Raw genomic sequence first — 27,546 nt, 5'->3', positions numbered from 1 at the left:
CAAGAGCTAATTTGCAAGTGCTGTTGCTATCAGTTTTGAATTGCATTAATTATGGCCATTTTATAAAGCAGTTTTGACCAAAACCTGGCCAGACACTGTCTATGTATTTAAAACACTAGCTGTTGCTCTAGATAGTGCTTAAAGTCTTTGTATTTGAAATTACATTTTCTTTGAAGGCTGTGCATATGAAAATCTTGTTTGGTATAACTCATCATGCAAGTGGGATGTGTAGTTACTTTGAGAATAAGGACAGGTACTCTGCTGATGATCAGAGGAACTGTTCTCTTCTCTTCCTCCACCCATTCCCTTTTAAAATATTAATGTGTAAGGCCAGGCTCTTGTATTAATAAGGAAGTGGTCTCTACCAAATCCCTAATAATTAAGTCCCAAGAATGAATAAAATGAATAGCTCAATCAAGTATGGGATGAGACAGATAATAAATATTTGAATTTAAGAATCCATTTGCTATATTTAGCAGCCCATTTGCTGCTAAAGATAATATCGATTTTAAAAAAAACACTCTCTCATTTTTCTGTGAAAGTTAATGTAGGAGAAAGGCACTCTTCCCATACACACATCCTGAACCTTTATTAAAGTCACTATATGACACAGGCTCTGATGGAAGTATATCACTCTTTCTTGAACATGACTTTTTAAAAAAAACCTGCAATCCTAGCCAATCAGAAAACTTAATATAATATGATGTCACAGTTCCATCTACATAGCACAATAAGGTTGTGTTGAGATCACAGAGGAATGTTCAAGCTCCCAGATTGGAGAGGAAAAATAGGATACAACCTTTTTGTGCCAAGTAGTTCCTAATATCTACTGATTGTCACACCCACAAATATGTACTACTATTTCCTGCCAAGACTTTTTAGTTTTAGACAGGAATAAGAGCACAATTGATATAAACACCATGATCTTCTCATATAAACATTGTAAATGGGGAATCTGGGATTCCATGAACCCATGAAAGAACACATTTGTGGGTGTGATAATATTCCTTAAATGTATTCTTTCACATTTCAGCTCAGCACTGGTCCCTGAAACACAGTTTTTAACACATAATTAAATCTGTCTGATGCTGTTGGTGAATAGCACAGACTGGGAGTGAAAGCCCCAATTCCAGAAAGTCTCAGAGATATTCTTCTCACTGAAGCAAAATAACAAAATATGTCCCTTTTTTTGTCAAATACGCAAGGCATTATTGATAGAAAATTTCACATGTGGTTCTCTCCAGTCTCAGCAGTGAAAATGCAATAACTATCAAGTTGATGTCTTCTCACAGTTAGGCTTCATTCTGCTTAAGGCTACCTCTGCTTCAGGAGGAAAAATACTGGTTGTCTAACAATCAGGCAGAATTCTGATTATCACTCAAATGAACAAAGAGGAAGCCTATTCTGCACATACGACATTTGATATGCAACTACAAATTCAGAACAGCAGAAACCCAACCCAGCAGTTCTCCTGTCAGACACTGGCCCTAAAATCCTGGGTTAGGGAGTCTTTCCAATCCAGCTGATACAGAAATTGGTGGGCAGTCACGTTTTGTGGTTTAATGAGGGTTGTTAGGTGAATACAGTAACCATCATACATGTGTGGACACGTACATACCCAGTTTGTGCCACAGCCTGAGATACATGGAAGCATAAAAATAGGGGCACTTAGCACCAGAATGTGAGGAAAATTCAGTGATAAATGAACATGGCACAGTGCAGAAGGCAAAACACAAGGTACAACCTCCATCTCTGAATAGGCTGTTGGGGTTCAAGGACTCAGTTAAGTGTCTTGCTAGCAGAGAATCAAGCTTTACTGTACTTTCTTTCCTCCATAAGGAGAAAACATGTCAGAATCACTAGCCATAGCTTACAACTGTCTTCCCCAACCTAGTGCCCTACAGCTGTGTTCAGTCTACAGCTCTCAAAATTTCCAGTCAAGTTTTCCATCCCAAAACTAATGGTGGTTGCTAAGTTGGGGAGGAACGCCTTATAGGAATCTGCTGAGCATGGATAGTATGATAGATAAGATGATGAAAGACTAGTGAGTATGGCTTGTAGTTACTCGTTTCAACATGAAAATGATGGTGGGTTTACAGGATTATGGTGAAGTTATTGCAGTAAATATAAATAATGGGAGACATGCTCAGCATTCTAACAGTAAGACTTTGTATGTCTTGCTACACAAGCACCATTTGATCTTAAGATAGGAAAAGCAGATAGTGATTATTTTTCCCAAGAGGATGCAGACCCGAAGCATAGTATGTGGATAGTTTTTGGTTGTTGTAGAGAAGTATATGTCAATTAATCTCCATGGTAATCGGAAGGAAGAGATGGAAGAGTCCTATACAGACTACCCCAAATTGCATTCCATTTGTCATTTGTCATGCCAAAACACTTATAAATTGAGTTGAATTCAATACAATACAGTTTTAAAAATATGGATATCCTATGCTTTTTCCTTAAATCTTGTATCAGTACAGTATCCTGTTTTTCTGTGGTTGCCTGTTAGTTCCAAAACCATTGCTCTACTTCTCCATCCTTTCCCATTGCCCATGCCTCAGCGTACATGGCTGTGCCAGTGGATTGGTCCTGAATTTCCAGTTCCCAACATGCTTCAGGCATAATCTTGACATCCCCGTGTCCTTTTTGCGGTGAAGTTCAACTATGGAGAATGTAGTCTCCATTAGCCCCATCGCTACAGGTGGCCAAGATCTGACCAGTCAGTCCAGTGCTTCACTAAGACGGCATAATAGCACCAATAATGGAGCTGCAACAAGAGAGGGCCCTGGCTCAGTCTGAACCCTGTGCAACTCCCCAAGAGTCACACCCTGAGGGACCTTGGCCGCATAAATAGGAGGCTGTCATCAGGCTAAATACAACGGCAGGTCTTTGCAAGGCTGACTCTATTCCACCACCCCTCCACCACCCCACCCACCAGTGCAGAGAGAAAGGGCTTTTAGTTCTCTCTTTTCTAGAGGTGGTCCAACATGGTCTAGAGGGAGTGTCCATCTTTGGAGGGCTCAGCCACTGAAGCAGACTGGGCCGAGCTCAAAGCCAAACTTTTGATTGGTATCTCCAAAATCCTGAACAGCCACATCAACTAATGGTAGATGCTCCACATGTTGCGTCACCACTTGTAGAACTGTCCGCTCCTGACCTTTGCGTACCTGAAAGTAGAGAAGATAACTTCAAAGCCAAAATCTTGAAGATGTGAAATAATGGCTGCATCAGGGTTTGAAAATGTTTCATCAGGGGTTTCAGCAAAACAGTAGATCAAACATGGTTGAGAAAGCATAACATCCCTTAATTTGGCAAGCATGGACCAAGGAGGCAATGGCTCTAAATTCAGAAAAACATGGATATTTTTCTCAAAGTGGAATAGAGAGAAATATTTTATTCTGGTCTTTTAACGTTTCCCCTATTATGGCTCATATGAGAGTTGGAAAATGCTGAAAAGAAAGATGAATGAAAGGGAAGAAGTCATTCAAAGGGTTTTTGGAGCAGATGATTTTCTTTCATGATAATTTTGGAATACTCAAAGTTCCATCCTGTGATGGTGATCTCACAGGTCTTCACTTTAAGATCCAGGTGTAATCATTGTGATCTGCAATTCACAGAGTCATTTCATGTTGTGGGGATGAAGATCAAGCAATACTGAAATGATCAAGAGATAGAAAAGTTAGAAGAATGCTCTCTCACCTGGCAGCCATCATACAAGGCATGGATGGGAGTTTCTGTGCTGTTGTGCATCAACTCCACATCATTGAAAGCCCGAAAATGCAGAGCCTTCATGTGGCTGCTGGTGTCAGCTTCATACCAAGCAGCCACATTTTGGCAAAGGAGGGTGAAGTTCTGCCGGGCAACAGCACTCAGCAGGCGTAGGAATGTGAGTTGAGTGACCAGCACAGGGTTGCCATCTGCATCCACATAGGAGAACTGGGAAGGAGAAGGAGAAGAGAACTGGTGGGTTAACAGAAAACTACTATGTTCCTTCCAGTCTACACTGCAAACTCCTCACAAATTAAAAACAGAGTGGCTATAATTAATAATAATAATAATAATAATAATAATAATAATAATAATAATAATAATAATAATAATAATAATAATAATAATAATAATATTTTAATTTATAGACCGCCCTTCTCCCGAAGGACTCAGGGTGGTGAACAGCCAGTTAAAATACAAAAAACAAACCCATACAATATTAAAAACTACCCATAAAAAACTTATTCAATTGGCCAAGCTAAAATACAATTACACCCTATAAAATCACTAAAATTTAAAAACCCCAATAAATCAATTTAAAAGTTTAAAAATTAAGCCAGTCCAGCAAGACAAAACAAATAGGTTTTAAGTTCGCGGCGAAAGGTCCTAAGGTCGGGCAGTTGTCGGAGTCCAGGGGGAAGTTAGTTCCACAGGGTAGGAGCCCCCACAGAGAAGGCCCTCCCCCTGGGGGCCGCCAGCCGACATTGTTTGGCTGACGGCACCCTAAGGAGTCCCTCTCTGTGAGAACGCACCAGTCGTTGGGAGATTGAAGCCGGCAGAAGACGGTCCCGTAAATATCCCGGTCCTAAGCCAATTATACCACACACTAAGCTTTTTATGATCCATTTGGCTTTGAATCCAGCAATTATACTTCATGAACAATGGTTTGGGTGCATTGTCTGAGCCAGTGGTGGGCTTCAATTTTTTTTACTACTGGTTCTGTGGGTGTGGCTTGGTGGGCGTGGCATAACTTGGTGGGTGTGGCTTGGTGGGCATGGCAGGGGAAGGATACTGTAAAATCTCCATTCCCTCCCCACTCTTCTCAATCAGCTGGGACTCGAGAGGCAGAGAATAGATGGGGGCGGGGCCAGTCAGAGGTGGTATTTACCGGTTCTCCAAACTACTCAAAATTTCTGCTACCAGTTCTCCAGAACTGGTCAGAACCTGCTGAAACCCACTTTTGGTCTGAACCCAGCAGCTGCCAAAAGAGCCAACAAAATCCTAGGCTGCATTAACAGAAGGATAGAATCAAGATCACGTGAAGTATTAATACCACTTTATAATGCCTTGGTGTGGCCTTACCAATTTTGGGCACCATAATATTAAAAAAAGTTTTTCAGACTGTAGAAAGAGTGCAGAGAAGACCACAAAAATAATTAGGGCATTGAGGGCTAAAACATATGAAGAATGGTTGCAGGAATTGGATATGTCAGTTTAATGAAAAGAAGGACTGGGGTGATATGATAGCAGTGTTCCAATATTTGAGGGGCTGCCACAAACAAAGCACCTGAAGGCAGGACAAGAAACAACAGATGGAAACTGATCAAGGAGCAAGCAACCTAGAACTAAGGAGAAATTTCCTGATAGAAGAAGCGTTTGGACAACCACTTTCCTGAAATGGTATAGGGTTTCCTGCTTGAGCAGTGGGGTTGGACTAGAAGACCTCCAAGGTCCCTTCCAACTCTGTTATTCTGTTATTCAATCAATTATAAATCATATCTGAAGAAAGATGGCTTGGCTTTGCATATGGATTTGCATTGGGCAGGACTTTGATTAACAGAAAATGGGAAATAGTACTGTATTCCCTTTCCAGATTTCCTCTAGGTATAAAAGCAAGCTTGACAGAATGGAAAAGGTTACCTTTTTGCCTCTTTTGAAAGTACTGAACCAACTTCCTCGTTGCTCCTTGTTCCAGGCAGCAAGTCGTACCTAAAGGCATAAATTGCATATTGTTGCTCATCTTAGGGTTTTAAATTCAGGTTCCTGAGCCAAGTAACCTGTTTGAGGTGTTAAGGCAATTTACATAGCACCTGATCTTTTTCCTGATCACCTCTTTAGCAGTCAAGTGAGCTACTTACAGCCTCAAATTTCTTGTCAGGGAATAAGCAGGTTTCTCCACCAGCTGTGAAATTACAGTACACTTTGAAGGCATCTCGGCTGCATCCCTGGTTTGGATCAATCCAGTATTCACCTAAAGAATAGTATGTGGATCAGTGCAGAAAGGGTTAGGGAAACCATGAGGAAGTAGGCCTCTCACAATCAGAAAGTTGCGAGTTCTGCAGACTCTCCCTCTTCCCCCAGTTACCAAATGCAACACGCAAATCCTTTTGGTTCTCAGAATTAGGGTGGACGGCACATTCCATTCTGAACGCACTGTTTGGAGTTTCACCTTTAAACTCACCATCTTTAAGATGAGCATGACAAAATTGAAGCTCCTTGCAGACCCTGGCTGGACTATCCAGAGTGCCCAGTGGGCATCGCATTTGCTCGACCTCGTCACGTAGAGAGCTCAGGGCTGCCAAGACTTCTGCTAGTCCATCAGCATCAGGATCAATATCCCCTTCCTCTGGAGCATCCCCCTGTTCTTCAATCTCCCAGTCTTGGCGGCTTGTGCGCCCACTTTCCATGGGCATTGGATACTGCAATTCAGCAGGGCGGCCCTAGAAGTAGGAAAATGAAAAACAGAAAGAAGACTCAAAAGTTTGTGTACACACATGACATAAAGTTAGACCTGATTAAGTATCTTGGGTGGGGGATCACAAGAGAATTCCAAGGCTTCAGCCAGGCAGAAAATGTTTAAAACTAAAAAATGAAAGAAAGGAATCATGTATCACTTCTGAACTGTTATCATGTACACGTCCAGAAAATCTCAGGAATCAGACATGAATCAAAGGAGACCTTTTAAATTGATGTTGCCAAAACTCAAAGCAAACCCTTCATTTTTTAACATTTCTTTGGATATTGTAAAGTGTAAAAAATGTAGATTCATGCTGTATTTACATTGCTAGAAATTTACACAAAGCTGTATGCATTTTAATATCTATATCTCCCAATGAGGGAATTTCTGTATGCCTTTAAAACCATAACATGTATTATTAAGAGAAAACGTAGTAAACATGCATGCAATGGGAGAAGATGGCTAGAAAAATGCATACCGATACAACAGATATACCGTATCCTAGAAAAAGCTATATAGAACATAGGTGAATTTTGTGTAGACCTTGTAGTAAACCATTCGCTTACTGGTGGTCCTGGTGCCCCTCGTGGTCCTGCATCACCTTTTGGTCCAATAGGTCCCTGCAGAAAGACGAATCAATAACTTGGTACCAATGCACATCTATCTTTTTACCACTGCTCATATCTGGAGCTTCTGAGAATAGCAGTTTAGCAATATCTGCAGAGCCCAACTCTGTTTGAGTAGCTAATGTCAGGCGCTAAAGGATCATAAGCACTATTCAGAGCCTCCCTTAAGTGCACATCTCTCCCCAAGATTAGAATAATAATAATACATTATATATCAACCAAATGTACAATTTGTGGTACATTGGTTGCCCTCTGGATTACAGCTATTACCTTTCATTGACCCAGAATTTAAGTTCCTTTGATACAGACTTTCAAAATTAAAGCCTTAAGAATAACCACTTGTATGTAGACAACTCTGGTTTAATCTCTTCCTCTTCATGAGCCCTGCAGTATTGGTTGGGACTTACCAAAGACCCTTTGTTGCCTTTTTGTCCCAGAGGGCCCTACGGAAAGACAGAAAGGGTCAACAGGCGAAAGGAGTTCCTGGATGTAAGAAGAAGATAGCAAAATAGCGTAAGAGATAATATTCTTTTGCAAGGAAACTAAAGAAAGAAAGACAATGTCAGAAAGCATGGATAGGCAACGAAATAATGATAGTGATGAAATACTGTAAGAAGAAACATTTTTAGATAACTGGGGAAGAACAAATGAGAGAGGCACAGCCACATAAAAGGAAAAATAATTAAGGTGTGGAAGAGGGAGACAAAAGTTGCAGAGTTCCAGAGAAGTTTTCATATCAGCAAGCCCATATCCTGGGCATTACTGAGTGGGAGCTTTTGAGGAATTATTTTGGAAGTTACTTAGAATCTTGCATGAAATACTTACTGAGAGGCCAGGAGATCCAGGTGGGCCTGGAGGACCATGGGGTCCAATATTGCCCTTAGGAGGAAGAAAAAAAAGTATCAGTATTGTGTACCTGACTGAGAAGTCCCATCTCAACCAGACTCCATCTACTCACAGGGTCGCCTTTAGTGCCTGGTGTTCCCTGGTTCCCTGGCAGCCCCTGGTCACCTTTTTCACCCATCTCACCTGGAGGGCCAATCAACCCAATGAGTCCTGCATGACCCTAGAAGGAAAAGGAGCATAAATTGTGGCATAATACACAATTGCTGATGTCTCACTTGACCTATGTGGAAACCTAGTTGGGTTTCTATCAACTGTCTTACCTTTTTTTGAACAATAGTGCTGAACAAGAAGAGTTTAGATTGTTTGTGGCTAAAACTGACCTCTATAAATCCACCCCTACTGACTGTGTCCATACAACTGTATACACAACACTTTGCTCTAATTAACCATGACATGAGAACAGAATCAACTATTATTCATTAGATAGACAAAAAGCCCAACACTTTTGCTTAATACAGGTAGTTTTCCAGTCACAACCCTAACTGGAATTGGAATTTCCATTGCTAAGTAAAGTAGCCATTAAGCAAAACATCACGTGACCATACCAGTTAGTGACAGCGGTTCCAGCAGTCCTGGTTGCAATGGTTAAGCAAGGACTGCATGATCATTTAGTAAAGAGCTCATACTCATCTATTGCTGCTTGAAACTGTCTTGTTCTCTTTTCTAATGATCCATTCAACATCCATTCATTTTTTAAAAAAAAATAAATAACTTGAGCTGAGATTTCTAATAGTGCATTGTTCTATTGGTCTTATATGAGTTAACAACATCCTAAAGCAATCCCGTGTGATAGTTGGTGAGCTCCCCTCAAGTACATGTAGCACTGAATACCTCCAGATGTGCTTAACGATCTCCTCTTTAACCTAGCTGAATTATAGCAGTTCTGGGCAGGGAAGCAAATATAAAATTCTTGTTGAGCTACTATCTAAGGCTCATCAGCTTCCTGGGTCATAAATTATGCAAGACCCCATCTAACAGTTACAACAATTGAAAAGGAAGGTTCACGATTTAACAAGGTACCTGCAGAAAGAAGCAGCATTTCTAGGACAAGAGATGATTCAATTGAAGATTGTAAGGTCTGTTATTTTCTACCCAGGCAAGAATAGTCTTTTTATGTTTACCTTCTCTCCCTTGTAGCCAGGATCACCTTTGAGACCCGGGAGCCCTGTAGGACCCTATGAAGAGGAGAATAGCTGCATTAAGAATGGAGTTCAAGAAGCACTGCCTGGAAGCCTCATGATAACAGACTAACAGAATTGGAAGGGGCCTTGGGGGTCTTCTAGTCCAGCCCTCTGCTCAGGCAGGAAAGCCTATACCATTTCACACAAATGGTTGTCCAATCTCGTCTTTAAAACCTCCAATGTTGGAGCCTCACAACTTCTGGAGTCATTCCACTGATTAATTGTTCTAATTGTCAGGAAGGTTGACTCAGCCGTCCATCCTTCTGAGATGGGTAAAATAAGGACCAGATTGTTGGGGGCAATATGCTGACTCTATAAACCGCTTAGAGAGGGCCATAAAAGTACTATGAAGTGGTATATAAGTGCTATTGCTAAATTTCTCCTTATTTCTCTCCTTGATTAGTTTTCATCCATTGCTTCTTATCCTGCCTTCAGGTGCTCTGGAAAATAAGTTGATCCCCTCTTCTTTCTGGCAGCCCCTTAGATATTGGAACACTGTTATCGTATCACCTCTAGTCATTATTTTAATTAAACTAGGCATGCACAATTCCTGCAACTGTTCATGTTTTAGCCTTCAGTTCCCTAACCATCTTTGTTGCTCTTTTCTGCACTCTTTCTAGAGTCTCAATGTGTTTTTTATATTGTGATGACCAAGTGTGGTCTTACCAGCATGATCAACCAGAGTAGGTATACCCAACATTTTCAGTTTAGATCTTTTTCTTGGTTTTGAGGTTTGTGAAAGTTTAAAGGCTACATTATTCTTTGCAGAGGCTTAGACCAGGGGTGTCAAACTGGCAGCCCACAAGCCAGATGTGTCATGCACAGGCTACACCCACCCCAGCTCCATGAAGGGAAAAAAACATAATGAAATGTCACGTGATGACATGACATGGCGAGTTTGACACCCATGGCTTAGACATTCATTCCAGTCTTCCCCGCTCCAGATGAGTAATGGTCTCATCCATTTTGGGTGTATAGCTATGTAATATGCTGTTTAAGGCTGAATATGGTCTTTGGGCCAACAGGAATTGAGCACTCTTGCAATAAATAATCATTTAGAGCTGGAGTCAATAGCAAGCCACAAACCAGTAGTTTACTGTTTACTCATTTGTCCTCCCCTATTCTGACGACTATTTCCTTCATATAGGTTCATCTATTCTTTGGCATGGCATCAGTTTATAATTTAATCTTGGCTATTTCATTAAAATCATAACTAGTAATTCCCTCTGGGAATTGAGCCTTAATCAACCATGAATTTTGATGTAATAACTGCTCAATGAATCAGAATAAGCAGCTGCTTCCCTCACTTTTCTTTGAAAAATAATTCGGAAAGTCTACTTCATTTCATTGCTGGACTCTTTTGTTTTTTGCTGTTAGAAAGTCTTCCTAACATTGCCCCCAACAATAAATATCCATGTAAAGTCAACACAAAGTAGAGGGGAAAGGTGAAAGTGATTATGAAAAGGTCTCAGCATTGTTAACTGACAATCTCAGGACAAGACCAGCCGTTTCTTTTTGCTTACCATGGGACCTGGGGGCCCTGCCTGTCCTGGAGCTCCCAGTAGACCAGGTTCACCCTAGAGAAGAAAGAACTTGCAACATTAGCAACAAGAATTAAAAGACTTTTGGAACTAAAAAGTACATCTTGGGAAAGTCTCCCATTCTCAAAAGTCTGTGAAAAAGTCTTTGATCTGTACCCATGCAATCAATGTTGAGGAGGCTTGAACATTGAAGTGGCTTCAAGCCAAAATAATTTTTGTTGTTGTTTTAGTTGCTAAGCCATGACTTTTTGCAACCCCTTGGATCATAACACACCAGCCCTCCCACCCTCCATTATCTCCCCGAGTCTGCCCAAACTCAAAGTCATTTGCCCTACCTCTAAAAGCCAAAGAGCCGTGTTGCTTCATCCCACCTGCCTCTCCGGCAGTTCCAAGGGGAGAGCAGTATGTGCAAAAGTATATTAGAATTAATGGAATGGATAAAAGAAGCTTTGAAGCCACACAACAAATCAGTAAGGGGAACTGCAGCACCAGTTGCCTTGAAATATCTTATTGAAAGGAAACTTGACTGCCTTGCATATTAAACTTTTGTATTCACTTTTACAGTAATGAATCTTAAAAAGAAACGATCCTTTAGAGATACTTTTCATGCGTCTTTCATTTTTTTTAAAAAAATCTCAACAAGGCTATGGATATAGGTGGACTAAAAGCAGATTTACACGGTAAGGTATATGTGGAGAAAGAGCAAGATTTCAATCACTTGTAATTTTCTTTTGACAAATAATAAATTGACTGTACAATATTATGTGGTCACTTACCATTATGCGTTCAGTTAATCTCTCAAAATATATTAAGATGGAGAGCTATTTTCCCCTGCCCTTATTGGGGAAGGGGGGAGAAAGAAATAGCTGTCCCTTTCCTTCTCCTAGTGAACTCCATCAAGTGACAAGACAGATCAGATCTGTCCAGTAAAAGTTTTGCTGCATAATTCCGATCCAAACTGAGAATTGGTTTTAGAAAATAGCCTAGGCAAAGCATAACTACCAGGTTCACATAAAATCATTAAATCCAGGATTTTGTCCAATCCTGTTCTAGTTCTTGCTACTTCTGGATTTATTAGAACAGAAATCAACATGTGAATTTTTTTACAGCTGTGAACATTCCCCTACAAATGTTTAGAAACATGTTCTTGAAACATTTCTTTTTCACTTAATATACTCCTTTTCATTTTTTAAAAAATCTGATAACAGCATGAAGCATTGAGGAAGTACAGAATTTAAGAGACATATATTTGGTGTAAATGTCATAAAGCTCAACTCAGCTGGAAGATGATCCATTATAGGATGAAACATGTCCTGAATGCTAACTTTCATTTTTTTCCAATTACTGAACTGATTTTATATATATTTGTCACAAGGATACTTTATGCTTTTTACTCGAAATCACACTTAATTCCTTTAAAAATGACATTTTAACTTCTGGGAGAATGTAACATAGTCTTAAGTACATTATATTTGGAAAAAAAGTCAGATGTTAGTTTCAGTTTGACTTAGAAACTCTGTACGTGCTCTGCCATTACATCTGAGTTTTGGGTTCTCTTAAAATACAGATTCTAAAGCTTTTCATTATTTTTATAATATAGATTTCTTATCTAATTTAAATTTTGATTTCTATAATAGTTAAATACAAGTTTTGAAAGTAATGGAATGGTAAAAGGGTCCTGAGACTCTTCATATTTGTTTTAATCCAAGTTAATATATCAAGATAAAAGTAAGGTGTTTCTTCCAGTTGAATAGTTAGTATCTTTTAATTTTATCTTTATGTTACTCTGCAAACTTTTCCATGTAACATCTGTACTTTATGATTTTTGTCTTTTTCCTCTCTTTTCTTTTAAAATAAACAAAGAAGTGAACAATTAATAAATTAAAGTTTTCTTAACTAAGAGGTGCAGATCATGATGTACTGTAAAGCTGGATAGGAATTTGCTAAGAGGAAATTCTTCAATCATTACTCACTAAGCCATATAAAATAAATGGCCTATAAACTAAAGGAACAGTATGTGTGCATCTAAGGGAACTCCATGCTCAGCTGGAGCTTTCTTTGATGTCTTCACCGCTTCATTTCCCTCAGCTGACAATGTGAACAACTTTAAAATGCTGTGTGCCTCCCTTCTGATGCACCAAAAGCTCTTTTGAACTACAGTCATTAATAAATGACCCTGGAGTAAGTCCATTTATTCCTTAAACCAGAGTTTGTTCCAAAGAATAAAATATTTTTCCACCACCTTTTCAACCTTATTATTCCTTGCCCAAGTCTTCTAGCATTAGAAAGACATTTTCTAATTTTTCAACTAAATCCACCTGCTAGTAGTTCAAAGTTCATTGCTTCTGGTGGTCTATTTTTAGACTAAAGAACAGAGACTCACTTTCTCCTCAAACTCTTTTCACGTTATAAAGAAATTTGATTTTCTGCCTTGGAACTTTATTGCTAATGTTTGCATTTTTCTCCATGAAACATGATATTCCATTAATTTGCAGTCTATTCTCCTTCATCCCTCTGTCAACTGTTTGCCAAGAACTGAAGATACTTACTGCTGCACCAGGAATTCCACGCAGACCTTCTGAACCAGGTTGGCCTGGAGGTCCTTGTGGGCCCACAGGTCCCATTTTCCCTGAGGGACCTTCTATACCAGATTCACCCTATGGGCAAAGAGGGAAACAGAGAGGGGGAAAACATCCATTTATCATAGAAATATTTAATTATTTCAAGATTGTCCAATGGTTATACACTATTTTCATGGAACAGATGGCTTTAACGAATACTAAGTTAATATGATTCACTTTGCTTTTTGAGATGAAGGATAGAGGTGGCTGTTTTAGAATGATTTCTTGTATAGTATGTTTTGCTGTTGAGAACAACAAGCCCTTCTCCTATGCATACATATGTACAGAGATTAATTAGATTGACAGTTGAATGTTACTTCCTCCAATATACTTTGTGGCAAGAGGCTGTAACATGATGTTTCTCAAACTTAGCAATTTTAAGATGTATGGACTTCAACTTCCAGATTTGGGAGTTGACAAAGTCCATGCATCTTAAAGTTGCTAAGATTGAGAAACAAGATAAGTGTCTTCCAACACAGAGAAGCCATTGGTACTTTTCAGAATCTTCTGACTGAGATATTTGCCTCACCTCAGTCCATCCCTGAAGGGAACTCTGACAGTGGAATAGGTGGAAGAAAAACAAACAAAAGAGAAACTAGCATTCCATTATTGGATACCAAAATAAAATTAGCTTGGTTTCTATCACCTTGGTCCCTTTCTCACCCTGTCGACCTTCACGTCCAGCTGGCCCAAAAGGTCCCTGGAACAGAAAAATGAAGTCCCTGCATAAATCACTTGGATTAAGATCTGGTGATTTAACATTTCTGCCCTTCCTCTACAGAACACTTAGTTCTATTCATACTCTCAATTTTATTAAACAAAAATGTAAAATTTTGTTCTAACGATAAGCTTATACAAAAATTAAGCAACTTGTTGAAAAAAATCATGCAAATCACACATAATAAAATGGATAGCATATTTGAGAGGAGCTATTCCCATGGAGTGGAAATATATACATAAATAATTCACAATAAAATATATCTAAAAGTACAAATGGATTGTTATGAATATTATTCAGACAATTAAAGGTAAGTTGAGAATTCGTATACATTTGCTTAATTTTAAGCAAAGCCAATAAAAAAGTTACATATTTTCAATTTCATTTAACATGGCACATATGTAATTACAAATTATATGCCACATTCTGGAATCTAAATGAAACTAACCTAAAATTATAAAACCAGCCTGCACAGAGTCAATGTTTTTTTATCAGTATCAGAAGAAGTTAAATTGGAGAACATGTCCCTCATTCTGGAATTTCTGCCAAAGGAGAGAAGATAACATTTATTTCCAGGTGAGTTTCTGGTGTGAAATTGCAAATGCATGATTTCCTCTAAGGGGCCATAGATGCATTTTAATATTGGTTCAGCTTGTTTACAAGAAATATTTTCCACTTATGGAAGAGGAAGTGGGGCTGGGAGGGAAGCTGATCAAACAGAATTTTCATGGAAGCGTCCATTCTGTTTTACTGGCTGCATCATAGGGCTATATTTGGGTACATTGTTTTATTTTGGCAGATTTAAAAAAAAAATCCTTTAAAAAAACATTGTGGAAATGTTTTTTTTCCCCATGACTTTTTTAATATAAGGAGCCTTTGTATATAGCTTCTCATAAAGTGAGTTTTCAATATAAATTCTCCAAGAACTTTATTTTGTTTTATTTTTGCAAATTATCTTGACGTTTTCCTTTATTGCATAATTATCCAGATGCAGGCTTTTTTTGAAAGGATGTTTCCCCATATATTATTTTAAACAAATCAAATTACCATCTTTTGGCTAAGAGGGCTCTTGTGCCAAAAATATCACATCTTTAAATCTATGCCCAATTTTCTTTTAGCTGCTTTATAGCCCATCAAGAAAGTAGTTAATAAGTAATGTATAAACATAGCATTTCCCTGTGTATGATTACTGTGGATTGTGCTTTGCAGTCCTTTGCTTTGAATCATGAGAGGGGTGATTACATAGGTTATTCCTCTGTTATTTTGGTATATTTGTCATCAAATTGAAAGTAGACGGTGAGGTAGAGATTGATGAGGTGCATGAATATGGGTATTTCAATCTTAGTATATTTGGTTAGGTTGAATGTGTTATGTAGTACATCAATTTTTTCACTACCTTCGCATTTATGGATATAAAGAGTGCTCTGTGACATCAGATGAGACCATACTTTCATTTTCTTCTATTTGTTTAGGCCTTTGATTTTTTGGGAGGTACTGTAGTGAAAAGTTGATAGAATATTCACTCCCATCTGTGAGATGTCTGAGCTTTTCTGTTCTTTAGCTATGTTGCATGTTGGGGTCCCTGATAATGATACAACTGGATGAAAAGATGTGTCGGACTTGTATATTTTGGGACATCTATAGAAGCACGGGAGGGATGGGTCTACTGTTTTTCATCCGTCACTGTTCTTCTTTTGTGAATTCTTTTTTTTTTTTTGTTAGGTCATTAAGGGTTCTCTTGACCGGGTCATCTAGTTTCTCTATTGGGTTGGTGCTTTCTGGAATGTAGATTTCTTTGTCTTCCACTTCTTTGGGTTTTTGTATATATTGTGTGCTATCCAGGATAACTATAGTTCAATATTTGTCAGCTGATGGTGATGGTTTGGTCCTTCTGTTGGAAGAAATATCCATCTGGGTTCAGTTCCAAGTGGGGACAAAGACACTGGAAACATGGAGACTGTTTGGAAAAATGGTTTAATGGTGGCCGGGATCACATGGCTTGAGATCCTGAACAGAAAAGAGGCTGAGATCCTGTGTGCTCCCTGGCTTTATGCTTTTTCTGAGCTTTGAACTTTCTGGGACACAGGAAGAGTATCCTGATTGGTTGTCAGACTCCCAGGGGGTGGGGGTCTTAGCTAGCCTTGCTGGCTGATGTAATCTTCCCAGGTGTCATGTGGTGAGTTTCAGTTGCTAGATGGGTTCTATTATGATGCAGATGATGGCCCATTGACAAAGGTGGGGGGTGGCAGGAAGTTGCAGGGAGCTGCTTTGTCTTTAAAACATGTTTCTCCATTTCTCTTCCAGGGAAATATAATATTCTGCCTTTTTAAATATTTTCTAAAATATTTCATTCTTCTAGGAGGGGGGTGGGTGCTAAATTCCTACACTTCTTTAGATTTTTGAGGGCTGCTCAGTCCTCTGCTTTGAGTTGCTTCAGATTCTGTGTTCTGGTCTGTGGGTATTATTGTCTGTTTTATGTTTCGAGTCTCTGTGGCAGGACCTGTCCCTTTAAATCCTGTTTCTAAGCTTGTAAAACATTCTAATTGATTAGCACTGTTTATGCTATATCTATACCTTTCACTGGAGGTGAGAATTGCCTCCTCTGGTTTTGCCAGCCGCCTGGGGCCCCAAGGGGGACACTCACTGCTAGAAGTGGCTGATGTGGTAAAAAGACCTTATCCCGGTCCTGTCTGGCTTTTAACAATCTTAATTTGGTTTTAGTATATTTAGTTCTTAATAATATTTTAACTTTGTGTTGTTTTAACCTTTTAACTGTTTTTCACTTGTTTTATAAAGTGTAAGATACCTAGAGTCACCTTGGAGGGGAGATGGGCAAAATAAATAAATACATACATACATAGATAGATAGATAGATAGATAGATAGATAGATAGATAGATAGATAGATAGATAGATAGATAGATAGATAGATTTTTGCAGGAAATTGTTCTGCAGTGAACTGTGGAGGACTGAACATACTGACTACTCATTTAGGTTCTTTGTTTCCTGGGGATTAGCTTGAGCAGTTTGTTTTTGAGGTTTTTTTCCCTTTTTTCAGCTTGTCTTAAGAGATGCAGTCTTGATTGTCGTTGTCAGCATTTTGTGTATGTTCTGATTTCATTGTTTGATCCAGTTGTTCTTGAGATTATTTAAGGAGTGCCGGTATTTGTTTATTCTGAGGTGACCATCCATGATCCTTAGCTGCATCACTTTTTGGCCTCTTTTTTGGGCTACTTTCCATCCAGTTGTGCTGTTATTGGAGATTTGTATCTGATACTGGTGGGCAGACATGCTGTCATAGGCATTCATACAGAAAGAAAAGTTTTTCCTTGGAGGTTTGCCTATTTAAGTCCCGACTTACCCTCTTCCCTGGTGGCCCAGGAGGACCTGGTTCCCCAAAAGCTCCAGGTGGACCCTAAACAAAATTAGAAAAATAAAACAAAAAGTATTATTTCTGAGGACACCATTTGCGAAGGCATGTGTGCATAGAGAAATTTTCCTGATCCCATAACATGGTCTGGTGTAGATCAATCACACACAAAAAATGTCCCTAAGTGCAATGAAACTTAATTATCCTTGATTGGATTGATATAAGATTCCAGCTATGTATAAATATGCCACTACGCATGAATGCAATGTTTCTATTTGTGACAAACGTTATTTGGATCAGTGGATGTGACTTTTAAGTATACATCAGTATCAATATTTTAGTTGCATTATAGTATGCAACATTCTGACATCAAAATGCTTTTAATATTTTGATGGGTTTCAACTGTTTTTATTTTATGTTTCCCATATTATTCTTCACAGTAATAGCAGTAAAATACACTGGTGGTATTGATTTATCATGGTTTACCCTGGTTTGTCTTCAAATCCTGGAAATTTCATTTAACATAATGTATTTGGATTTCCTTATTGTCTCCTTTAGAGAACTTCAATTCTCAGGCTTCATTAATTTATTTTATTAAATTTAGACATCTCCCTGAGTCCCAAATCCCACTTTACAAATTTAAAAAAATGTAAATTCAGGAGAGGAAACAAAATAGTCAACTTCATTTGCATATACAGTGAACATGTAGATGCACATCTCATATATATAAGGAGGGGATCTCAGCAGTCTGTAACTAACCAGGAAAAAACGTTGAGAATTGGTGAAGATTCCACCAATGAGCACCAACTGTGAAAAAAGCAAATTAAAGCCAGACAATCTTTGAAAAGAAATGGAAAATAAAACTGCCAATACTGTAATGTCTTTATGTATTACATCCAAATCTAGAATAATGTATCATTCTAGTCATCAATTTTGAAAAATGATAATGGAGATGGAAAAAATACAGAAGAAAGGAAACTTCTGTGTGTGAGAGAGACCGGGTGAATACTTTTCACATGTGAAAACATTATAATTTGAGATGATTTAGTTTGGCAAAGAAGGATAATGGGGAAAATATGGCCAGGATATATAAAACCATGCATGCTATGGAGAAAGTGGGCTTTCATATATATGAACCTAACCCACTATTCATTTTCAAGATGATCAGCAATATGTGAAGCACAGAAAATATATAAGAAATAGAATGGAAAAGAAAATTAAGTATATAAAATAAGAACAAAACAAAGGGAAATAAAGCTAAATTTAATTCACATCATACATTCTTTACACTCTTCTGTTCTTGTTTCAACCATATCCCCAATCACTACATACTTTTGTTGTTTAGCCCTCATCTCTCTATCTTTGAGGGTCTTGTCAACTCCATGCAACATTATATATTCATTTTGCAGTTCAATCCTCACTGATTTTCTCTGGTATGTTCAAACAGACTCAATGCGCTTCTCTCGTATCAATCACCCACTTTTGTATTCAAATCACGTTCATTGAGCACTCATTTGTTCTTGACCCTCTCTCTTTTTGCCTTCTTCCCCTCAGCATTCTTCTTAGTTTTGTGTTTCTTCTGACATTCCCAACTCTTTCTTCCATAGATCAAAGTGGATAGAAGCAGTCTTAAAAACATTTCCACTTCTTTTGACAAAGAAATATTCCTCACGACAGATCACATGCTATCCATTACTTTTCTTAATATCTGAATACTTCTCCATCCATTTTGCCATTTTTAATGAATATTTCACCTACAAGACACACAAATTCATCTCTCTTCACTGTTTTTCCATGATTTATGAAAAACGTGTAATGTTTTGCTCCATTTTATCTGTCAAATACAACCATCTTGGCTTGAAAATCTTCACAGGCAGCTTCACCATAAGTAAATCACATCAATATTTTAACATTTTTCATAGTAACTATCAAAGCAATTTTTGACTTATTACTTTCATTCCCTTACAAATCCTTAACACCCTCTTTCCCACTTTCCCTTATTTCATTTTCATTCCAAACAATTTCATTAGTTTTATTCTTAATTCTACTCACTCTGCTGGAGACTCCTTGTTTAGTTGTTTTCACCCACTTCAAATCACATTTTCATTTGTTTCAAAATTGCTTTGTATTTTTCTATTTTTTTTCTTAACGATCATACCCCAATGAAAAAGCCTATATATATCTTGCTCAGCCATGCCCTGGTCATGTTTGAACTATTACAATGCACTCTACCTATGGCTACCCTTGAAAAGTATCCAGAAACTTCAGCTGCTGCAGAATGCAGCCACATCAGTAATTTTGGGTGCCCAAAGACGGGCACATGTAAAAACCTTTGCTTTGAAAACTACATTGGGTTCCAGTTTGCTTCCAGATCTAATTCACAGTGTTGATTGTGACCTATAAATCCTTACATGGCATGGGGCCATGCTACCTTAAGAACCATCTTCATCCCATTACATAGATTCTTCCCTACGCAAACAGGCAGGGAAGGTATGTTGTCGACCCCTTCAGTTAAGAAAGTCTGACTGGCAGAGACTAGGAAGAGAGGCGTCTCTGCCATTCCCCACCCCCACTTGTTGGAATATCCCCACCCACCCACCCACCTCCGGAAATTAGGCAGGCCTTCAATCTCCTGGCCTTCTATAAAGGAATAATAATAATAATAATAATAATAACCACCACAACAACAACAACAATAACAGAGTTGGAAGGGACCTTGGAGGTCTTCTAGTCCAACCCCCTGCCCAGGCAGGAAACCTTACACCATTTCAGACAAATGGTTATCCAACATTTTCTTAAAAATTTCCAGTGTTGGAGCATTCACAACTTCTGCAGGCAAGTTGTTCCACTTATCTTATGTCAGGAAATTTCTCCTTAGTTCTAAGTTGCTTCTCTCCTTGATTAGTTTCCACCCATTGCTTCTTGTTCTACCCTCAGGTGCTTTGGAGAATAGTTTGACTCCCTCTTCTTTGTGGCAACCCCTGAGATATTGGAACCCCTGAGAATTAAAACATTGCTCTGTGGCTTCATGTGGCGAGCTCAGAGGAGCACACAGTCATGGGGCTGGCTAGTGCCCTGAAAGCCTTTCTTTGTCTTCTAATTAATTTTAACAGTGTTTAGTCCTTTCAAGTTTTTTCTTTTATACTGTTTTTACATTTTAACATTTTATTGTATAGTAGATTGCCCAGAGCCCTTCTCCAAGGGCAGTTGAAAAATATGAAAAGTAAGTAAATACATATTTATGGAGATTCTCAGTCATCTAGGCCATGGTTGTCCCAAAGATGCTTTTTCAAGTGGCAATTGGACTTTCTGTTTTTTCTTTGAAGATGTTTCGTTTCTCATCCAAGAAGCTTTGAAGAAGCTTCTTGGGTGAGAAGTGAAACGTCTTCAAAGAAAAAACCAGAAAGTTCAGTTGCCTCTTGAAAAAAAAGCACCTTTGGGGAAAGTAAATACATAAGTAATAAATAAAGCCTTGCTGTTATTGAGGTAGGATATGGATTTTTATTTTTTGCAAAAGTGAGCAAGAATATTGTTACAGAGTAGAAGGTCTAGTTTCTCCACAAGGACTGTTTTCTATACTTACTGGAAGACCTGGATCACCCACGTCACCCTTGTCACCAGAAATTCCATCTAGGCCCTGCACAAAAGTAGACGGGAGCAAAGCAAATCAGATTCTGAGTACAGAGAATACAAATGAAGCCTGCAACAAAACGTTGTAACGTGGAGGGCTACGATTCAGAGTTTCATCATACCTTTGTCATACCTTCTTCCTTCTATGCACCACATCGTGCTTTCCCAATTCCAACTTGAAACAAGCTTCTCTAGTCACTGAATATGCTCAGACCTCCTCAGGATATTTAGGGAGCTTCACTCGTAGATCTTTTTCCTAAACTATTTATTAATTTCATACCCAATTCAGGTGAAGTTCTAGCTCCAAAACCCTTATTCATATATATCAGGAATATAATTAAAACCTCTTTATTATTCACATGAAGAAAGCTCTGCAGATTTTGCTGAGTTATAATTCCCAGAAAAAATTAATCACTGGATCTGTTGGATTTAGTTGCTGTTAGCATTAGTTTAGTGACACATGGAAGGCCACAGGTTCTGCATCCCTCTTCTATGTGATTATTCACCCCAACATAAAAAGGAGCCAAGCTCTTGTCTCTCCTTGCATCCAGCTAAAGCTATGATTGATTATAAATCTAAAAACAGCAGCTCTTAGGTGTTAGAAAGTTAAACAAATAATTCCTATATGCTGAACTGAGTGCCTAACAGTGAACTCTCTTTTTATTAATCTCTTAATTCAAGGTAGAGTTGGGGCAGTCCCTAACCCAGGGGTCTGCAACCTTAAACACTCGACCCATTTGGACTCATTTCCCACAGAAAAGAAAACACCGCGAGCTACAAAACCCTTCCTGTGCCTGATTATTTCTTAAGCAGCCACAAAACTAGCATATGTAGTTTAATTAAAAGTTCTGTTTTCTTCTGAAACTTTTCTTTTCTTGGATTTATCCATGATTGGCCTAGCGGGGATTGAAAAGCTCAATAAATCATGTGTCGCACATTGCTGGTTGTGATGCATATTTTGAGTGACAGGGAGCTGCAGCAAAGGGGTGAAAGAGCCACATGCAGCTCCAGAACCGCAGGTTGCTGACCCCTGCCCTAACCCTAACTCTTTCAAGAAAAAGAGCAAACAGTAGTGCAACTTTCATGTAATTCAAGTTATGAAAGGCAAGATCTATGTAAAATCCCAGTATGAGATTCCTCTTTTCCCTAAAAACAAAACAAAAAATGCTGTAGCTTTCAAACTTTTTTCCTACTTCTTACCTCACTAAATTTTTCCCCAAAGCCAGAAATGAAATGTGACAATGTTGTGATTCAGTTCAAAGCTGATACTTACAGGAGGACCAGGATCTCCAGTTGGACCCGGGTCACCAGGGAATCCTATTGGACCCTGTGATGGAGAAATGCAATAAGCCATAAATATCAGAAAGTACCAGTTTCTCCAAAGTTGAAAGGAAACTACTCCCTCACAGGCCTAAATGAAAATAGTATCAATTGCAGATTACATCAGTTGGTCTTGTTTATGGATTTCTAGAACTTCTGAATTTAAGATATGAATTCAGAGAACACCATCTTGAATTATGCCAACTATGTTAGAGGATTGCAACTGACAGTCATGTGGTCCTTTCCAGTTTTATCGATTAATTGATATTAATCAATTAATAATAAATTGATTTCAATTTACTTCCCTGCAAAATGATTGCTTACTCAACTATCCATTCAAAGCAGCTGTGAAATCTTTCCTGGAAGTTGCTATAGAAGTAGATAGTCAATAAGGCCATAGAATCATTTTATCTATTATTTTAGATGGATCTGACATATTTTTCCATAAAAGAGGTAGGACCAAATAGCTGTTGCCACTTTGACATTCAGAAATCATTAGCTCACCATGTTCCCTTTGGATCCATCTTCTCCTGGGGGCCCTTTTTTTCCAGGTGGCCCTGCTGCTCCAGACTGGCCAGAATCTCCTTTTTCACCAACATCACCTTTCACTCCCTGTGAATGCATAGACAGATATAACCCAGAGTCCCCCACCATTGTTCATTAAATCATCCTTAGCATTAAGCTGCTCACTTAATCAAAGAGAAGGAAGGATCAATTAATCAAGTGATTCTATACTTCAGAGAAGGATGTAGGATAGAGAGACACTGAGTTCCAAATAGCATGCCCTACTAAGAAATGGGGAAGGAGTACCACATTTGAAGTCTTCTCAAAACTTAGAAACTTACTTGTTGGCCTGGCTCCCCTGGTGGTCCAGGATCCCCTGCTTCACCTGGCTCACCCTAGAAGGTAGAGAAAAAAATAAAGACGGAATCTTTAACCAATCTCTAGCCAATGTTGCATTTCCAGTTCTTATTTGAACCAATTTTCAGATATGCACATTGACACATAGTAAAATATACGCATCTGTTTTTAGAAACTGGACTTCCTCAATGTACCCATGAACTACCTCACTGGTTTCTGCCAGGCTGCCTGCCAATTTTCTTTTTTAAAAAAAAAAATTGAAAAAATAACTTCAGCATGATCTTTATTTCCAATAACACTGTTGGTTCTTACAAGCACTTTTAGAACAAAGATAGCAACTGAAAGCAGCCCAGAGCTTTGTTTGGAAGTATAACATCTGTCTAGAAACCTCTACACAGAGAGAGGTGAGGAGGGAAAGAGAGAAAATAAAAAATAAAGGTAAGGTAGACAGAAGAATCTGTGAAGTTCAAATAGGAGGGTGACAGGCATCCTTGTCAAATTGCTTTGGAGTGAACATTTTTTATTAGCCATATAGACTATTAATTTTTTTAATGTAAAAACTTGTAATACATTTTCAACATTCTCCAAATCACAGAATGAGGATGAAAGTTTCTAATCAAGAGAAAACTTTTCTGGTTAGAAACTGTCCCTTGATATATTCAGGTTCTGATATATCCAGGAACCCCAGGAAGGCCTAGAAGTCATGGATCTAGATTTCCTATAGGAAACAAGATTCTTTTGTTTCATATTTATCTAAAGCAAATTATGCAAATTATATTATGCAGAATTTTATTATCCTCCTATCTATGGTTCTTGCAAGCTAAAACGTTCTTTATCACTCTTCTTCTACCTGTTGATAGCCAAAGCACATGTCAAAAATGGACATACATTAATTTCTCGATATTTCCAGCTTCCACCATACTCTCTTCTCTTCCTATTTGTTACCACACTGAATTTGTTTCCTCTTGAATAACTCAAAGCACCATGTATCTGCTGCTAGCTAAATTCTAGGCTGCCAGAGAAAAGAGTCTGTATGCAAATTTTACAGGAAAATTACAACCTTCTGTTCCCTTGCAGAGATGTGGATGTACTGAGGAAAATGCTGAGGCCCATGGTGTTGGTTCCAATACCATCACATAGTGACAGGCCATTAATTCATTGGCTTTGTATTTTTATGCAAACTTATCTCATTTGCATTTTCCAAGCTAGCACAAGAATTAAAACACAAATCTCCTTCATGGTACACTCTTTTTCAAATATTGCTATGCCATTTCCAAATAAAAGATAATATATTGAAACAAAAATGCATCCCAAAATGTGGACAGAATGGAAGCGTTCTGCAATTTCAAAATGCACTGGATTAAAATGCTTACCCGCATGCATCTGTCACGAGAAAGGCATATTAATTTTCATGCATATTTTGGGAGGTGGGGATGAAAAGAGATCACAAACGAATATAGAAATGGGATAGAAAGAATTAGAAACACAATCTAGCTTCATAGATTCCTTCTTTCTGCACTGCAACTGCCTCCCCTCAGGAAAAACCCCAAATTCCCCCAATGCTGACACCAAATACTTCACATCCCTTAGACCCTGTTGGGCAAAGTTATCTGTATATCACAGGGGTTACCCCTTCACCTGAAATATCCTCTCAGGTCTCACCTTTTCACCAACAGCACCAGGCTGGCCTACCCCACCACGCTGGCCTTGTGGACCCTGAAATTAAAAGATACACAACTAGTTCAGAGAAATCACTCAGTCCTGAGTGTTAACTGCTAAACCGATTCCTTAATCAGTTCAGAGCATTCTGTTCCCACTAACTAATATTACATGTATTTAATACATGAAGCCTTGTCGTTTTTAGCTCATCCCTTTTTGCCTTATGCCACAGCTCCAGACTGAATAACTCACTGACATTTATCATCTTTGGACTCTGTGATTTAATACCCAGAGCATTTCCTGACACCAAACTATGTTTCTCTCTTCACATGCAGGGAGCTTCATGCATATCAGAAGGCCCTACAAATTAATGGATGCTGCTGAGCCCAGGCACTTACTTAAATTGATTTTCAAGGGTCCTCATATGATTACTTGATATGCTGCATTACCTAGGCATCTATCTACCTGCTCAATAGCTACAGCTATTGAAGTCTCTGGGGGATGCTTTCCCGGTGGGACCATTCATCCGTCAAATTAGCACATCATGGAGACACACGAAGCTATGCTTAGCATGGATCTGTTTTTGAGCGTCTATTGATAAAGGGAAGGCTGTATTATGACTGTATTAATTTTTTCTGTCTCTATCAGTTTAATCTATATGCTAGGTTTATTTCAATAGCCATTAGCCTGTTTAATTTACTTCTTAATTTTCTATTCTGTCTTTCGATCTGCAAGGATCCCCGGGAGCATCCATGCTTTATGGTTCTGATTATATTGCATCTAAAACTATTAGAATGAGTAATGGTACAAAACCCAATCAATAAATGGAAAAAAAAATGTGGTCACCGTAACCGTAATTGTTTTGAAACTGTTGTTACAAAGTCAATGGATGCAGATCATTTCCATTTAGAAGATTGCTCAATGTGCAATGTACTGTATATATTACACAACAGCTTTTTATATAAAATGAACATGTGAGCTCAGCACTATGAATAAATGTGCTGCTCTATGACTTGGAACATATCTGGAATATGATTCAGTGTGGTCAATTGGAGCTATACAGATATTTGGAATTTTTTCGTCTGCCATATTTTCATATTCAACCAGCAACACTTCATAGCATGTCTTCCAGTGGTGGGTTTCACATTTTTTTACTACCGGTTCTGTGGGCGTGGCTTAGTGGGCGTGGCAGGGGAAGGATACTGTAAAATCTCCATTCCCTGCCCACTCCAGGGGAAGGATACTGCAAAATCCCCATTTCCTCCCAATCAGCTGGGGCTCGGGAGGCAGAGAATAGATGGGGGTGGAGCCAGTCAGAATTTTTACTACCGGTTCTACGAACTACTCAAAATTTCCACTAATGGTTCTCCAGAACTGGTCAGAACCTGCTGAAACCCACCTCTGATGTCTTCTCAATAGTCCAACTACACTTGCACTACTAATTCATATAACATGTTGCAACTCCACGCAACCCATCTTCAAGGATTACCCAAATCTATCTGTCTAATATTTCTATACAAATTGATGTCTCCATCTTCCCCAGGAGAAAGATTGGAATATAGTTTTGAGTTATGCAGGATACTCAAATGTCTGAAATCACTCTTCTTCCCCCATTGCTTTACATGAGAAAAAAAAATGTTGCTCACATCTCCACCACTGGGACCTTGTGGGCCTCGGGCCCCTGGAGCTCCAGGTGGGCCCTAGAGAAAATGGAAAGGGAATGATTCATAAGTGATCCTGGTAATAAAATCAAGCCCAGGGTCAAAGGTGAAACCAGAGGGGAAATGAATGACTCTTACCATTAGCCCAGTTTCACCACTTTCGCCCTTTTCACCTGGGAGCCCTGGCATTCCCTGTGAGGGAAACACACACATATATAGCAGACTACAGTTGAGCAGTAGAAAGCATTCCATTCATTTTTCTGATTCTGGACAATACTCAGATTTAAAAGAGCATATTTGAAATTTAGGTAGGGTTCCCCTCCCTCTTCTTTTTTAAAAAATATTTGTGAATGAATTTCAGATTTAGTAGGGAGATTGGTGTACGCATAGTCATGAAAATGAGATGATTGTGTAACTGCACCAAAATCTTGAATAATCAAATCAACCATTTTCATTTTTACCGTGACGTTTTCAGCATTCAAGACTTCAACAAACTATGATAAATGTCCATCCTTTTTAAATTAATATTTGGAGAAACAAGATATTCCCAAAATATCAAATTTTAGCATATCAAAATTTAGCCATTTTTATTTTTATTTATTTATTTATTTTGTCACAACAGTATATATAAGCATAAGCATGAAGTAACTATATAATATATAAGCATATATATGAATATAAGTATGAAATAACTATATAAATTGGATAGAATGAAAGGAAACAGTAGGACAGGAACGGTAGGCACGTTTGTGCTCTTATGCACGCCCCTTAAAGATCTCTTAGGAATGGAGTGAAGTCAACAGTAGACAGTTTTTGGTTAAAGCTTTGGGGATTTTGAGTAGATACCACAGAGTCTGGTAGTGCGTTCCAAGCATTAATAACTCTGTTACTGAAGTCATATTTTCTGCAATCAAGATTGAAGCAGTTAACATTAAGTTTAAATCTATTTTTTGCTCTTGTATTGTTGTGATTGAAGCTGAAGTAATCCTCAACAGGAAGGACATT

General features: G+C 38.5%; 1 protein-coding gene across 7 annotated transcripts in view; it reads right to left on the bottom strand.

Annotated features, from left to right (window-relative positions):
• Positions 1 to 1,540: 1,540 nt before the first annotated feature.
• COL5A3 (collagen type V alpha 3 chain) overlaps positions 1,541 to 27,546 on the bottom strand; it is a 137,150-nt gene continuing 111,144 nt past the window's right edge. For 5 of the 7 annotated variants that reach the window (XM_058171475.1, XM_058171476.1, XM_058171477.1 and 2 more), the window contains 21 exons: positions 26,680 to 26,733; positions 26,527 to 26,580; positions 24,884 to 24,937; positions 23,206 to 23,259; positions 22,865 to 22,972; positions 22,314 to 22,367; positions 20,994 to 21,047; positions 17,402 to 17,455; positions 13,970 to 14,023; positions 13,252 to 13,359; positions 10,685 to 10,738; positions 9,102 to 9,155; positions 8,033 to 8,140; positions 7,900 to 7,953; positions 7,482 to 7,517; positions 7,015 to 7,068; positions 6,173 to 6,431; positions 5,850 to 5,962; positions 5,632 to 5,700; positions 3,703 to 3,939; positions 1,541 to 3,170 (listed from right to left, as the gene is read on the bottom strand). In XM_058171475.1, coding sequence (XP_058027458.1) covers positions 3,024 to 3,170; positions 3,703 to 3,939; positions 5,632 to 5,700; positions 5,850 to 5,962; positions 6,173 to 6,431; positions 7,015 to 7,068; positions 7,482 to 7,517; positions 7,900 to 7,953; positions 8,033 to 8,140; positions 9,102 to 9,155; positions 10,685 to 10,738; positions 13,252 to 13,359; positions 13,970 to 14,023; positions 17,402 to 17,455; positions 20,994 to 21,047; positions 22,314 to 22,367; positions 22,865 to 22,972; positions 23,206 to 23,259; positions 24,884 to 24,937; positions 26,527 to 26,580; positions 26,680 to 26,733 — 1,833 coding nt within the window. In that variant the 3' untranslated portion in view covers positions 1,541 to 3,023. Of the gene's footprint in view, positions 3,171 to 3,702; positions 3,940 to 5,631; positions 5,701 to 5,849; positions 5,963 to 6,172; positions 6,432 to 7,014; positions 7,069 to 7,481; positions 7,558 to 7,899; positions 7,954 to 8,032; positions 8,141 to 9,000; positions 9,156 to 10,684; positions 10,739 to 13,251; positions 13,360 to 13,969; positions 14,024 to 17,401; positions 17,456 to 20,993; positions 21,048 to 22,313; positions 22,368 to 22,864; positions 22,973 to 23,205; positions 23,260 to 24,883; positions 24,938 to 26,526; positions 26,581 to 26,679; positions 26,734 to 27,546 lie in introns of those variants that run through there. The other 2 variants (XM_058171478.1, XR_009153723.1) reach the window with 2 other exon arrangements.

This window comes from Ahaetulla prasina, chromosome 2 (genome assembly GCF_028640845.1).
Source record: "Ahaetulla prasina isolate Xishuangbanna chromosome 2, ASM2864084v1, whole genome shotgun sequence".
NCBI lineage: Eukaryota > Metazoa > Chordata > Lepidosauria > Squamata > Colubridae > Ahaetulla > Ahaetulla prasina.
The sequence above is the reverse complement of the archived record's forward strand: the minus strand, read 5'-3'. Positions and strand labels throughout refer to the sequence as shown.